The sequence below is a fragment of the Chelonia mydas genome, chromosome 1 (genome assembly GCF_015237465.2).
Source record: "Chelonia mydas isolate rCheMyd1 chromosome 1, rCheMyd1.pri.v2, whole genome shotgun sequence".
Lineage (NCBI taxonomy): Eukaryota > Metazoa > Chordata > Testudines > Cheloniidae > Chelonia > Chelonia mydas.
The window spans coordinates 139,064,779-139,080,302 of NC_057849.1; the positions used below are offsets into that span (position 1 = coordinate 139,064,779).

The 15,524-nt window shown below is 39.8% G+C and overlaps 1 protein-coding gene across 3 annotated transcripts in view; it reads right to left on the reverse strand.

Moving 5' to 3' along the window:
• The window catches only part of SMPX (small muscle protein X-linked), a 55,547-nt gene extending 41,812 nt beyond the window's left edge, over positions 1-13,735 (reverse strand). For 2 of the 3 annotated variants that reach the window (XM_037901619.1, XM_037901626.2), the window contains exons 1-3: positions 12,650-12,807; positions 9,432-9,493; positions 3,453-3,539 (exon numbers count right to left, since the gene is read on the reverse strand). In XM_037901619.1, the coding sequence (XP_037757547.1) occupies positions 3,453-3,539; positions 9,432-9,470 (126 nt within the window). In that variant the 5' untranslated portion in view covers positions 9,471-9,493; positions 12,650-12,807. Of the gene's footprint in view, positions 1-3,452; positions 3,540-9,431; positions 9,494-12,649; positions 12,808-13,675 lie in introns of those variants that run through there. The other variant, XM_043537971.1, reaches the window with a different exon arrangement.
• Positions 13,736-15,524: the final 1,789 nt, after the last annotated feature.

Sequence of the window (15,524 nt, forward strand, 5' to 3'; positions counted from 1 at the left end):
GCATCATCAAGGACCTACAACCTATCCTGAAGGATGATTCCTCTCTCTCCCAGACCTTGGGACACAGGCCAGTTCTCGCTTATAGACAGCGCCCCCCACCTGAAGCAAATACTCACCAGCAACTACACACCAAATAACAGAAACACTAACCAAGGAACCAACCCCTGCAACAAACCCCGTTGCCAGCTCTGTCCGCATATCTATTCAGGGGACACTATCATAGGACCCAACCACATCAGCCACACCATTAAGGGCTCGTTCACCTGCACATCTACCAATGTGATATATGCCATCATGTGCCAGCAATGCCCTTCTGCCATGTACATTGGCCAATCCGGACAGTCTCTACACAAAAGAATGAATGGACACAAATCAGACATCAAGAATTGTAACATTGAAAAACTAGTAGGAGGACACTGCAATCTCCCTGCACACTCAATAACAGACTTAAAAGTTGCCATTCTTCAACAAAAAAACTTCAAAAACAGACTTCAATGAGAAACTGCAGAACTGGAATTAATTTGCAAACTGGACACCATCAGATTAGGCTTGAATAAAGTCTGGGAGTGGCTGGGTTACTACAAAAAATAATTTTCCCTCTGTTGATACTCACACCTTCTTGTCAACTGCTGGGAATGGTCCACATCCACTTTGATTGAACTGGCCCCATTAGCACTACAAAAAATAATTTTCCCTCTGTTGATAGTCACCCCTCTTGTCAACAGTTGGGAAGGGCCACATCCACCCTAATTGAATTGGCCTCGTTAGCACTGACTCCCCCACTTGGTAAGGGAACTCCCATCTTTCATGTGCTGTATATTTATACCTGCTTACTGTAGTTTCCACTACGTGCATCTGATGAAGTGGGTTATAGCCCAGGAAAGTTTATGCCGAAATAAATTTGTTAGTCTCTAAGGTGCCACAGGATTTCTCATTGTTTTTCCAGGAGGAAGAGTGAATCTACTGTGGCTTCAATTTCTCAGGGAGAAGCAGCAGATCAGCAGAGAATTGTAGAAACATTTTAACTTCTGCCTTTCTGGGCCACAAGGGCTTTTCATGAGGCATCATCTCCAGGAAATTTAGGCTACTATAAGTTTGATTGGCTTGATAAATTGGTATTTAATTTTGTGTCATTTAATTCATGCAAAATAACTTACATGTGCATGCATGTTACTAATGATGTGATCAGATGTTTGTCTGTCTTGTTTCACTGCCTAAGAGCCAGAGTATTGGTGAAAGGTTTATTCCAGAATTCTGTTCCAGTTAAAATAAATCATTTCTCATAGAAATACTTGTGCATGCTTACTGCAAATGTGAGAGCTAGTACAAGTAAATCTACTACTCTTTGGGGAAACAGAATGCTAATGGGGCACAAAAATAACAAACTAGAGTGGATATCACAAAAAACTGATCACAGTATAAATCCAACTCTAATTCTGACTTCTTTTAAGCACCATACAAAGTATACTGTACTACAGTAAGAATATGTGTTGGCTTCCTTTATATTTATTATTACTATTATATATTGTTTCTGTGGTGGTAATGTGTGAGGACCACAATCAGGACCACATTGTACTAGGCACTGAGCAGTATCCAGGTGACCTCACAATCTGGGATGAAGGCAAGTAGAGTAAGTAAATTAATGGAGAAGGAGTGGAAGGGAGGCAGCAGAAGGTCTCAGGAGACATAGATGGTTACCAGACAGTATTGTTTTCTTGCACAGTTTCATTGCCTGATAACTTGACTAAGCAGAAAAGAATAAGGGCCTGGATGCACTACAATTCCAGAACTATCTATAGAGGACCTGTTTAAAAATGATTGCTGCCTAAATCACTTACAACAGAGTTCTCTTTTGTAGTACTGTGTTGTAACTGACTTAGGTTACATTTTGGTCTTTGGGACCATGTAAGGTTTGGACATGTTTTGGAGATGTTCCATTCTATACATTATTTTTAGGGTTACTTTTTAATCTCAGATGTGTGGCATTCATAACTACGTACCTCAAATTATCCCCCACTGTGTGTGCAATGTGCACTATGCAGCTGAGATTAGAACTTGATCTCTAACTTTATCAAAGGAGGTCTAAAGAGTCAATAAAATGCCGGATGGTGGTAAGATTAGGGAAGCAAATATCTAGGTGAAGAGACAGTGTTCTTTTTTGAAATTCCCATGTCCTCCCACTCAATTTGCTTGCTACATGCCCTTTCACTCAATTTTTTTCACATACAAAACTTACAAGGATTTCAGCCCATTGAATGTGACACATATCTTCCTTGACAGGTTCTCAAAATATAGCCCATAATGTTCAGATAGATTTGCCTCTAATGGCCTTAAAGATAGAACCATGGACTGTACTGCAAAAGCTAAATAAACAGAAAAAACTGAAAAGACAAATCCACTGGGAACATTTATGTTCCGCTGCTACCACAAGGTATAATTCAGCAGAACCTTTACTCATGTGAATAGTCCCATTGGTTTGGGGAAGTAAAGGCTACAGGATCAGAGCAGAAACTTTCATTCTATAGTTCCTGTTTCATATATAATATACACATAATTGAAGAGCAAAGCTATAATTCAATGATCCAACTAAATCAAACAGTGCTAGCCATTTATCTTATTTCTCAAATACTACCAACCCTCGTGCAGGCTTTATTAGTTTCTTTTTAATATCTTTTGCATTCCTTCAAAACTGAATTACTAAATAGAAAATATGTTTTAATTTTTTTTCAGAAGAGAAAACCATCTGTGCTTGCAAGGTCACTTTATACATTTTCTTTCCAAAATGCCTTGTTCAAAAATAAGTTAGATCAGTTTTTCCCCCCAAAATGACTTTATAAACAGAGCATCATTACTGTAAAGTATATAAGAGAATTTAGCAAAATAACCTCTTCTGTTTTGATTAACAATGAAACTGATAAGAGGAGAAGAAAGAATTAACCTTCAGTAAGAAAATTACAAGTCTGAAGTGTCTAAAAGGCTGATAAAAGGGGAAAAAGGCTGATAATTTGTCCAAAAATATTCCCTTTTAGGGATAGATCATCGCTGTCCCTGGAGTAGCATGGGGTGTCACAATACCCCTCTTGGTCTCCCATCACCCCAGTCAGGCGTAAACTATGCTAGGGCTATACACTGTGCAATATATACTCCCCAGAGTGCTGATTTGCTTTTCCTTCATTGCCTTCCCCTCACCTGTCACTGCTGATGCCATTCTCTTAACTAAGCAGGATCACATACCCTGGTACTTGTTTATATTACCATGTATGTTTTGACTTCAAAAATAACACCAGGTATATCAACTGTATTCAGCAGTCAGTGGTTGACTTCCTAGTTATCACAGGTATCCGTATACCAATCCCAATTGGATTAGCATTTTGTACTGTAGCCTAGATAGCTGCATAGCACATAAACTGCAGAGAGTCTCCTGCATTAAGTTTAAATATTATTTTTCTTACCTCCTCCACTTCAGGTGTAAATTCTTTTCTTTTGGGAGGATGCCCTGCTCCAGGTCGAAATGCTCCCATTGGGATGTTGATATTAGCCTGTCAGAAGGAAACCATGATGGATTCACCACACCAAAAAAAAGTCTAAATGCAATGAAATTACAGACAAAGATGCAATTGCAAAAAAATGGATCACCGGCGTGAATTTCTCTGTGTGATTTTTATTTCTAGCCACTGCAGTGTTTTTACAGAGTTGGTGCTGGAGTGATGGCTCTCAAACCCTTTCATTCTATGGGCCGCTTATGAAGATAAAGATCCTCTTGCTGGCCCTCTCCACACAGCTTCCAGCTCCTGATCCTGCTCCTTGCCTGTGGCAACTATAGTGATTAGTTACATAAAAGCTTAATATTAAGATGGTACTAGAGAGACAAAATGGAAATAATCACATTTTCCTGTAATGAGAATGGCAGCTTGGCCGTTCCCCACACCCACCATCCTTTTGAAGGCATGCTACTTATTTCCTCCCCCGTGCATACAGTATTAATATATTTATCATAGAATCATAGAATATCAGGGTTGGAAGGGACCTCAGGAGGTCATCTAGTCCAACCCCCTGCTCAAAGCAGGACCAATCCCCAATTATCAGTAGTTAGCTCCCTGTATTGCCTGCAGCCCCACTGCTTTAAGTTCTCTGGGTTACTTTGCAGTTTGGTTTTGTTCACCTGTACATTTGCTACCCCTCCAATTTTGGTGTTACCCACAAATTTGATTGAGGCTGGATTTACACCAACAGAATGCTATTAGATGGAATAGATTCAAACAGTGCTTAAAGATGACTGGTTTTTCAGCTTTTTAACTAACTTGGTCAAAAAGCCGCTGGATTTTCATGGACAGGATATCACAGCTCAGCCGAGCTGTGGAGTGCACCGGTATGGGGACTTGGAGGTGGCATCTCTGCTATTTGCAGATGGTGTTGTCCTTGCTTCTTCAGACTGTGATTTCCGATGTGCACTTGAACGTTTTGCTGCAGAGTGTGAAGCTGCTGGGATGAGAACCAGCACCTCCAAATCAGAGGTCATGGTCCTCTCCGGGGAGAGCACCTGCCCTTAGTGGATGAGTTCAAGTATGTAGGGGTCTTGTTCATGTGTGACGGCAAGCGGGAGCAGGAGATTGACTGGCAGATTGGTGCGGTGGCGGCAATGATGCGGGTGCTGCACCCATCCATGGTGGTGAAGCGGAAGCTGAGTTCTCAGACGAAGCTCTCGATTTACAGTTCGCTCTACGTCCCCATCCTCACCTATGGTCATGATCTTTGGGTGATGACCAAAAGGACGCGATCGCGGGTACAAGCGGTGGAAATGAGGTTTCTTCACAGGGTGGCTGGGCTTACTTTCCGAGACAGGGTGAGGAGCTCAGCTATTTTGGAGGGCCGTGGAGTAGAGCCGCTGCTTCTCCAGATCAAGAGGAGCCAGTTAAGGTGGTTCAGGCACCTGATAAGGATGCCCCCTAGGAGGTTTCCTTTGGAACTCTACTGGGCACATCCCACTGGGAGGAGGCCCCAAGCCTGACCCAGGACACACTGGAGAGATTCTATCTCCTGGCTGGCCTGGGAACGCTGGGGAATCCCCCAGGAGGAGCTGGAATCTGTCGCGGAGGAAAAGGAGGTCTGATCCTCCCTACTCGCCATGCTTCTGCCATGACCCTCACTAGGAAAAGCGGCATAAAGGACAAAGAAGAAGAAGAAAAGCCGCTGGACATCCTAAGAATCCTGGATTGGGCCACAGCTAGTAGGAAGGAGATCTGCTTGATAGCTGATGGATTTGTCACCTTGTGCCAGAAGCAGATCTACAGACTTCATGAAAGTTTTAGAGCGATGAAAGCACAATAGTATTTGTAGTAAAATGCATACTGTAATGTGGATCCAGTTTAATTAGCACATGAACTAATTAGATCCAGTACCCCAAGCACCTTTCTGGGTTCAAATAGGTTGGAGTGCTCAGGAAAGTTCACTAGTATGTTCAATTCTACTGTAAATAAAATCAGTGGCAAAACCCCCTACATTGGCTGCAATGAGAGCAAGTTCTATGTCTATCTGAGGTACTTATAGAGTATGACTACACTGCAATTAAAAACCTCCGGCTGGTCCATTCCAGCTGACTCAGGCTCGCAGGGCTCAGGCGAAGGGGCTGTTTAGTTGCTCTATAGACATTCAGGCTCGGACTGAAGGCTGGGCTCTATGACTCTGCAAGGTGGGAGGGTCCCAGAGCTCAGGCTGCAACCCCAGCCCAAATGCTACACTGCAATTAAACAGCAGCTTAGCCTGAGCTCCGCGAGCACAAATCAGTTATGGACGTCTAATTGCCTTGTAGACATACCCATATAGCCCCCAGGACCATCTCAGCATCTTACAATCTTTAATGTATTTAACTTCATAGTTCCTCTGTGAGGAAGGCAAGTGTTCTTTGCCTCAGGTCCCCATCCATAAAATGGGCAAAGAGAAACTAAGCGACTTTCCCGAGGCCACACAGGAAGCCTGTGGCACAACAGGTCACAAATTCCATGCTTGCTTTCCAACACTGGATCACCATTCCTCTCATTTGGAAAGTCTGTTGCTATAATTACCTTAAGCAGTTTGGCCTCCAGTTGGTCAGTTACACTTAATAGTGTTTGAATTGTCATTCATGGGTCAAATTCACCCTGCTGGTAAAGGGAATGGCAAATTTTACCTCTTTGCCTTAGACCTGTGCCTTTGCACCCCAGAAGGGATTCATCCAACTGGAAGGGTGGGCAGAGTTTCTATTGCTTCCTCCTCTTGTGGGCTTTGCCAGTCAGGAAAACTTAATATTTCATCAGCCGTTCCAAAGGGTCTTCACTAGTGGAGGAAGCCAAATCAGCACAAACCCCTGACCACCTTAACCATGACCTTTCAATGGTCAGTGCTTCTCCCTGTTGGAATCAATGGAGGTACTCTAGAGTTATGTCAGTGCAACTGAGTTCAAAGTCTGATCTGTTATCTATTCGAGAGTTCAGACAGAACGTTGCAGGCTAGTTTAAATGTGTCTTTAAAACAAAGATTTTTGAAAAGAGAATGAATGATAGATAAATATGGTTGCAGCCCTGAAGAAGAGCTCTGTGTCGCTCCAAAGCTTGTCTCTCTCACCAACAGAAGTTGGTCCAATAAAAGACATTACCTCACCCACCTTGTCTCTCTAATAGATAATATTACTCTCTGACTATAAATGGACAGATAAAATGTATGATGTGTCAGCTTGATGGCCTATTATACAGTGATCTGGACTACTAGAGCTGGACTTATTTTTACAGTCACTTGATTCTCTGGTTGGGAATGTTGCAGAGACAGAATATACAGACCAGAGAGTCTGAGTGCCTTCTACTGCCCTGCAACAACCCAGAAGGCCAGTTTAGGAGTGTTATTGGTGAGACCCATGAGTCATGATCACCCCTATTCATCCAGAAGGACAGATGAACAAACTGTAGGGCCACTTGAAGGTAACTGTGTTATAATAAATTGAGAAAATATGAAAGTTTTCAGAGCTCTGAACAGAACAGAGGATCTCCACTAAAACACTAAACCAGAAAAGCACTTAAATGAGAGAAAAATCAAAAGCAGTAAATGTTGACAGAATGTATTATCAGCTAATACTATAGACAGCATTTCACACACAGATTATTGACAGCTTCTTCAGCTACATTCTTTCATGTCAGTGTATGGATATTGATCCTTACATTTCCATATCTGTAGCACAATATACATTGTCATTTCCCGAGATGTAGGACCTATTGTATCAGTATGTAGTAGCAAAAGCTCATAATCCATGAATCACTACAAGGTACAGTATATAGAAGTCACTGACACCTTGTACCATGGATCTGAGATAGCTGCAAGAAAAATAGGCATCAGTTGCGGTGTAGGTTTTCTTACTACAGCAGCTTCCAACAGCTTTCCCTAGAAATGTTGTAAAAAACTCAGCCTGTGCAGTGGTTGCTTTTCTAACATTTGTCATTCAAGACTATTTCATAATTTTGACTTTCTTAAAGTATTACATTTAGTGCTTTGGGGGCACAGGCTTTTTTTTTAAAAAAAATACTAACAGTTATTTGGACGTTTAAAGTTTCAATTTAGAAGTTGGAAAAAAATCTTAGATGTGACCAAACGTGTCCACCTCTACTCTTTCAGTAAAGAAACAAGCAAATCAATTTAATTCCAAATGTGTTTAAAAAAAGAAAACTTGTTTAAATATAACATATTAATATTAGTAGCTGATTAAAACTTAGATCCAAGTTATAAATCCCCTAAACTGTGAGTTAATAATGCAAATGATTTTGAAATCTAATATATAAAGGGTGAAATCCTGACTCCCCGACTGAAGTCAATGGCAAAATGTCCATTGATTTCAAAGCCAAGACTTCTCTCAAACAGTTATGCCTTTTTTGTACAAAAAAGTCAGCTCTGTTCAGTTAAATCACACTTTATAATAATAATACCCATCTCCCATACCCACATATAGGCCTTGCAGCTTCAAAATGCTGCACAACCATTAGTTAATTAATCTTCATAATACCTCAATGAGTTAGGAAAGTATTATCATGGGAAAACTGAGGGCAGATCAGCCATGATAAATTCTATTTGGGGTTCTTATGCTATTTCAAGCTTTTATGAACCCTTAAACTGTTTTTCCTATCAACATGCTAGGAAAATCTATTGCAAAAATATATTTAACAAAAATTGTAATAATATTGTACAAGTTAGTATTTGAGGAGGCACCCTGGCCTTTAGGCTAAGATCAACTGATTTAACTAACTAGTGTACTTTTTTTTATGTTATATGCTTAACCACTAACCCTTGTCTGTATTTTCTACCACAGGCAATTGTCAGCTCGTACAATTTTTCTTTATTTCTTTCTTCATTTGCAATATAAAATCATTTTTGATGAACATGAATTGACATGGCTGGGGTATTTATAATGTGTATTCAACAATGTATGTGTTCTATAATTTTAAATATTCTTTATTAAAAGTTTTTATCAGTTTAAAATCTAACATGAGCTTAGTCTGGGAATGATATCCTGCACTTGCTGGCACAGCCAGCCTTTGGGGCCTAGAAAGCACATAGTAACCAGCCTCTGTGAATTGACATCCTAGAAGTTTCTAGGATCATCTTTGGTTTCATTAAAAAAAAACAAACAAACCCCAAACAAACAAAAAAATATAGCTCTTACTGTTTTAGGACCAATTCCTACTCACGCTGAAATCAATGGTAGTTTTGCAATAGACTTCAGTGGGAGAAGAATTAAGGGGTTAGTTTCACCATACTTTGTTCACCTACTTCCGAGAGGTGTTGTGACTGTTCTGTAGTTAATGTTTGTAAAAGACTCTAAGAACTACAATTAACCAGAATGAGTAGACACCCCTACCTGGCACAGTCTTGTCATTGATTATTTTGGTTTTCCCATAAAATGTCTTTCTGAATAACAATGTAGTTAAATTGAATACTGGAACTATATATTTTGTTGTTCAAAAGAATGAAAAGATGAAAACATGCAAACATTAAAAGCTGTGCCATCTATCTATCCCCATACTTCTACCACAATGTATTAATTCTAAAGAAACCCCTAGGGTTTTCAGAGATGGGATTTGCTTATAATAGTGATTGGCTGTATATATGGAAATTCTGTGGATTATCCTGTTGTGTTTAGCAGACCCATCAACAAACAGTATTTATCATGCGAAGGGCTATTGTTTTTAAATCAAATCTGTGAATCTTTTTTTTTTGTTCAGATCACCAGCAATTCCTCAGGTCAATGTTTTTATGTGCTTTCATGTCTACCAAGACTAAACTTTTATTCTTTTTAAAATAATCACTAGCTAACACTTAAGTGTTGTTCATTACAAACAAAATGCAGATTGTGAAGCAATTGATGTAGAAATTCATTATTTTCTGATATTAGAAATGTAAGTACTATCTCTTACCTGAATGGATCTGACATTTGAAACTGGCTGTTTTGACATTCTTAAAGAGAGCGCCTTAATTCCTGCAAGCAAAATGAGAAACTGTTACAGGCTCTGACATTCAGATAGCAGAGCTTGATAAACTAGAACTTAACCCATGCTGCTTCTTGACAGGCATCCATTTCATCAGCCCTTCTACTCTTTCAGTCTCAGTTTCAGAGTTGCTTAGATACTCCCTTCTAATACCTGAGGGACTGAGAACACCTGAGCTTTCCTGGTTAATCTTTCATAGCCAGAAATGGTGACACTGCTTTCACATAAAAAAAATAATAGTGAGGGGAATCATAAATTCTTAAGACATTAAGGACTTCCTAGAACAAGCAAATAGCAAAAGGAAGACGTTTGGGGCAAACAACGTACTGTTACTGTTGCCTCAGAATAGAAATAGAGGTTACAAAAGCCCTGAGCCTGCATCTGGCCTTTGCAAATAAAAATGTAATCCTGGAGAATACACTTTTAACAAATAAAAATGTATCCATCGCCTGACTCCCAAAGCTTAAAAAAACTCTCAAATCTATTTGTGTATAGACTGGGGGAGTGTGGGAGGGGGAATAGACACTGTTAAATTATAAAGTCCTTTGGAAATCTTCAGGCCACAGAGAACCTTCCCTTCAAAGATTTATATTAAGTAGATTTTTAGTAAGTTTTTGATCAATAGCATAAGAAGGAATTAAGAATGGAGACCATTTTAGATAAACGTGGAAATACTGATACTGACTTAATATACAAATTCACACCAGGCCACTTACTCAGTTCTACTGACTCTGAAGTCAAGGAGCTCAATAAAGACTGACTGGAAAGCAAGAATCAAATTCTATCATCAGTTTCACTCAAGCAGCCTCATTGGGTTGAATTTTGCTTTTGCTTTTTACTGTCTTTTGTGAGGGCTATGTTTTCAGTTTGGGTAGGCCTGTGTAAGGATTTCGAACCAAAAAAACCATCATACAAATTATAAATTGTACAGTTCCAGGTGCTTTTTTTCACTGTGATAACCTAAAGCCAGACATAGTTTACGTAACTTCAAAGTGCATTGTGTTGTCTGTTTGACTGACTTTGGTGGCGAAATCCTGTCACTTAAGTCAATGGCAAAACTCCCAGGATTTTACCCCTTGCATTCATTTATTTTTTTTTAAGTTGCTACTATGCCTGGAAAGTAATCATTTTCTCAGATGACTGATAGAAAGTGAACCTATGCTGATACAGTGTTAGTATTCAGTGATTGCATTTCAAGAATTATAAAAACCCACAAACTGTTAGAAAGATATGATCTATTATGTCTTATAATAGGGGAAAACGTAATTCTTTTATGCTATGATCTTTCCCCCCTTTCTGATCAGTTAAAAATGAAAACAAAGGCAAAGGAAATTAACACACATACAAATTTAAAAAATACTATGGGAGTGCTACAATTAAGGCTTCTAGCATATGGCAACATACTCCCCCACCTCACATAAAATAGCTGATATACTTCCACCAGCCTTTGGCCATACTTAAACATGGATGGGTGAGGAATTAGATTAAATCTTTACTTAGAATGTCTTTCTTTAAACCAAGCCATCTTAGTTTTTTGTAATATGTTGTGAGTTCCTAAGAAGCCTGTGTTGAAACTGATTGCAATCAGACACTGGTTCCTAAAGAGAGATGTATGATACAATTGTGTAGGATTGCTTTTGGAGGAGGTGATTTTTTCCTTCCAGTTCATGCTGCCCTCATTACTGCCAAAGAAATCAGGACAACAGCACACTGATGAGTAAAAATAGACAACCTTCTCTGGCTGCATTCCCTCCCTTCCTTCCCTCCTCCCAATTCACCTCTAGCACAACTACTGACTGTCAAATGTCTAGAAATAAAGCTTAAGTTACTGCAGTATCTTTCTCTCACACCACACAAAGACGGACATGGATTAATAAATACATATTTTTATAAATGCTTTTATTTTGCCATGTATATCTGAGAGATATTCAACAAAATGCTGTTACCCACATTCTGTTATTTCTGGCATTTTGAGCAGATTTGCAAACTTGAACAAATCACAGCTCACATTCAGTATCAGCTAAGAATTTCAAACCCCCTTTGCCAGGCAAATTGTCTGATACACACAAAGCCTTGTTCTCAAGCCTCTTTGGCTTCCCCACACCTTACCTTTTACCTTTTATGGCCTGAATGCAAAGGCAAACTTTGAAAGCAATGACACTCTTATTTCGGTTTGGAGCTATTTAATGCCTGTCTTCCAATGCAAACTCTTTTACTTTGTAGTGAAATCACTCATGTACAGGAATATTTAATAGGAAGGAATCAGTCAGTATTCCGGAACGAGTTTAAAAAACAAAGTTATCTTCTCTCCTTCAGCTAAAAATAATTCCTGAGAGGGGTGCAGAAAGATGTGCAGCTGTCTGCACTGACTGATTTCTTAGTCAATTTGCTTTAAATGTGGCTGAGATACACAAGGCACTATCATAATTTCCATCTTTCTTAATCCTACTGTACAAAAGCAGCAGGACAAAACAAAACAAAAAAACCAAAACAAAACCAAAAACAAAACTAAAAACCCAAACACCGAATCGGTCCTCTTACCTCCTGCTGTACTCATGAAATCAAACACCATGGGTGTTTTGGCCAGAAAGCTGCAGTGTGTTTTCTTATAAAAGAGTTTGACAGGAACTACACACCACTGTGAAACCTAACTGGTACTGAGGAGAAGGAGAAACCTGCACTTTGCTTCTTCCACTTTGCTAGGCACAAACTTACTACATTCTGCAGGCAAATACAATAATAATGTAAAGTTTTCGATAACACGGTTGTTTCTACCTCCACTACTGTATGTTCACAGGAGCTATGATTACAGTGAAGAAAACTTACTTCTCTCCCATCCCCCCCAACATCTTTTTTTTTACCAGCTGAAACAAATTTTTTGAAAAAATTAAGCATGCTGCTACATAGTTTTGTTTGTGATGTCACTAAGTATTAAAGCAGCTTTCTGTTTTAAATCTTTTAAGATCCCCATAGATTACAAAGCAGTAGCAATAACAATCTGCACTAAACACATTAATATGATGCACAAGATGTTCAAATAAACAGAGACCTCTAACCACTTCGGACCCTTCACAGAATCTCTCAAGTTTGCAAATGAGACCTTCAGCTTAGTTTACTTATTTATTTATATAAAAAAAGTTCCAAACCGTCAAGTGAGTATAGACACTTCTTTTCGATGCTGAAAGAGACACGTTCTTCAGTCAGCAGAGATCTTGACTGTGAGCCTTTAAATGTGTCTGAAATAGCGAGAGTGCTTTGTGCCTGTATGGCTCTGAGAGCTGCTCAGGGCTGGAGTGGGACTCAGTTTAGAAGCTAAGTGTAAAAGCGAATTCCTGTCATAGCTTGCAGTTGTTCTTCCTAAATATAGAGTTTGATACACTCTGTATCTTCATTCCCTCTGAGACACTTGAACTCTTAAAAACAGGGTTCAAGTGTCAAGCAATAGCTGTTAATGAAACACACCTTTGGGTCATTTTTTGCTGTCACACTCACTGTAGTTTTTGGGTGTGCACAGGAGCAAAGCACACAATGGTAGAAGGCAGTGCACATCCTTAAACTTTCCCTATTCTGTTTCAGGAACCACTTGCACAATGTTATCTCTTTACCACTGCACCAAACCAAGGATTGCTCACAAACACATACATTTTCAGCCATGTTTTTAGAAAGTGCTCACTAATTTTTTTGCCTCAATTGTTGGGCACCCAGTTTGACACACCTTGGGCCTGAAATCTTTGGAAGCTGCTATGGTCCAGAGGAACTCTGAAAGTCAGGCATCAGGTGAGCTCCCCAAAAGCTGAGGCACACAAAATGAATGAATTCTTCTGAAAATGTTGGCTCTAACAAATATTTGTTAAATGTTAGGGATCTGGGTTAAGAAATGCTGAGAAAGTACAAATGGGAGCAGTCATTGCGATTAATGCAACAATAAGTCCACCTCATTGTACTATATCATGGCAGAGTACAGACATGAGCAGTCATCCCTAATACCTCTCCTGGTCATGCACATTAGACATCTCTTCATCCTCTTTAGTGAGAGCTTAAAACCCGATCTGTCTATACCCTCGCAGTTGTGCTTTGCACCAAATTGCAGATTTTCCCATCAGTCCAGGTCACACATGAATCACAAGAAATGGATCACATTTGTGTGACATCATCCCCATGTTCACACTCACACGACTGCAGCCTCCAGTTCGTTGTGACATCTTGGGAACCGACATTCTTCCTGCTGCAGCTGCTCCCACCGCGTCTGACCAAGGACACCGATAACAGAAGACAGCAGAAACCAAAGAGAGCTGCTGTTGCTGCACTGTCATCATCTGCAGGATGGTGCCGAGTCATGCTGCTCCACTCCCTTATGAGTAATGGATGCATTTGCTGGCATGATACACTGCGATGAGGTGGCTTGCCCACCTACATATCTCAGGGAACTCTCCAACCAGCCACCCACTTACCCCATCATAGCTGCCAAGTTTTGTGCAACTCTGTGTTCTGAACCTACCACTGCTTGGAACAGGGTGTATTGACCATAAGTTGAAATTTGTGGTCATATGCAGATGATCTGCAAATATATACATTAACTCATTACACAGTTTGCAGAAGATGTCACACAAGAAGCTGCACAAGACTTAGCAGCTATGGGCCCAGTTAGTTGCAGCCATAAGCCTACGTGGCAGCAGTAGTGCTAATGAGCGGTACTGCACAATCCAATATGAAAAACAAAGTCAAAGCATTTTTTACCTTAACTATATTGAAATATTAACTGTTTTATTGCGATTTCAGCTGGCTTTTCCTTTTCATTTCATTTGGCGGCCTATATAGGAGAGTTATGTTTGAAGTTCTCGCCATTTGGCTTTAGTTCATTTGTACCCCAGTTCTATTGTGAGAAGGAACTAAAATATTTTTGAGGCCAGGGGATTTTTACACTTAAAACATGCCAAACTTCACAGCTATGACTTCAGAGCCATGATTTAGAGTGCACTGATAATACATTTAAATTTTTGCTAGCAGTGGAATTTTTGCAATATATTATGCACTCGTAGCTCATGCTTGCGAGGGGATTGATCCTGCCTTAAGGTGCAGCTTTATTCTGTGAAGTTGCTCTTTAAAAACTGCATTGTGGGCAGTCCACATTTATTGTCTTAATGATTTCCATATCAAATGCATTCAGTTTATAGGTAAAAAGATGATTTCCTAACTGCCAGCCCTGTACATTTCATGTATTTCACTTGATACTACAACATGCATGCTACATATTTACCCTCCTAGGATATGAAAGTCAAACAGGTTCTTTCCCTAATTACGTCATCACCAGAAATAAAGGCTCTGCTGTCCACATGAGGCCTTTACTTGCACCTCTGCAATTCCATTGTCTTCAGATTATGCTTGGAATGACATCGGTTCAGACCTATTTCCTTCAATAGATTTGCACATTAGGAAGCGATAAAAATTTATTAAACAAACCTATTGATGCACAAAAAGGAAGAGAATTAAGTTAAATCTCTAGCTGTGTTAACTACATTGCGATAAAAGGAGTAAAAATCATTAAAAGCACAATTTGTCACTAAAGTCAGAAAATGTCACAGCAGACTTGTTGAGTAAGAAAATGCCAGTTTTACAATCACTTTGCAGAGTACAGCCACAGATGTATTCTACCCAATAACTTGTACATTCATCTGCCACATACATTCAGTTGCTGATTTAACAAGTTGACCACAGAATATAAGAGCTACCATACTGGGTCAGACCGTGCTCCATCTTGCCCAGTATCAGGTCTCTGACAGTGGCCTGTACCAGAGCTTCAGAGGAGTGTACAGAACAGGGCAATTATGGAATGATCCACCCCTGGTTTCTACTTCCAGCTTCTGGAAGTCAGAGATTTAGAGTTGCTCTGAGCATGGGGTTCTGTGTCTGACCATTCTGGCTAGTAGCCATTGATGGACCTACCCTCCATGAACTTATCCAGTTCTTTCTTAAATCCAGTTATACTTTTGGCTATCATACCATCTCATGGCAATGAGTTCC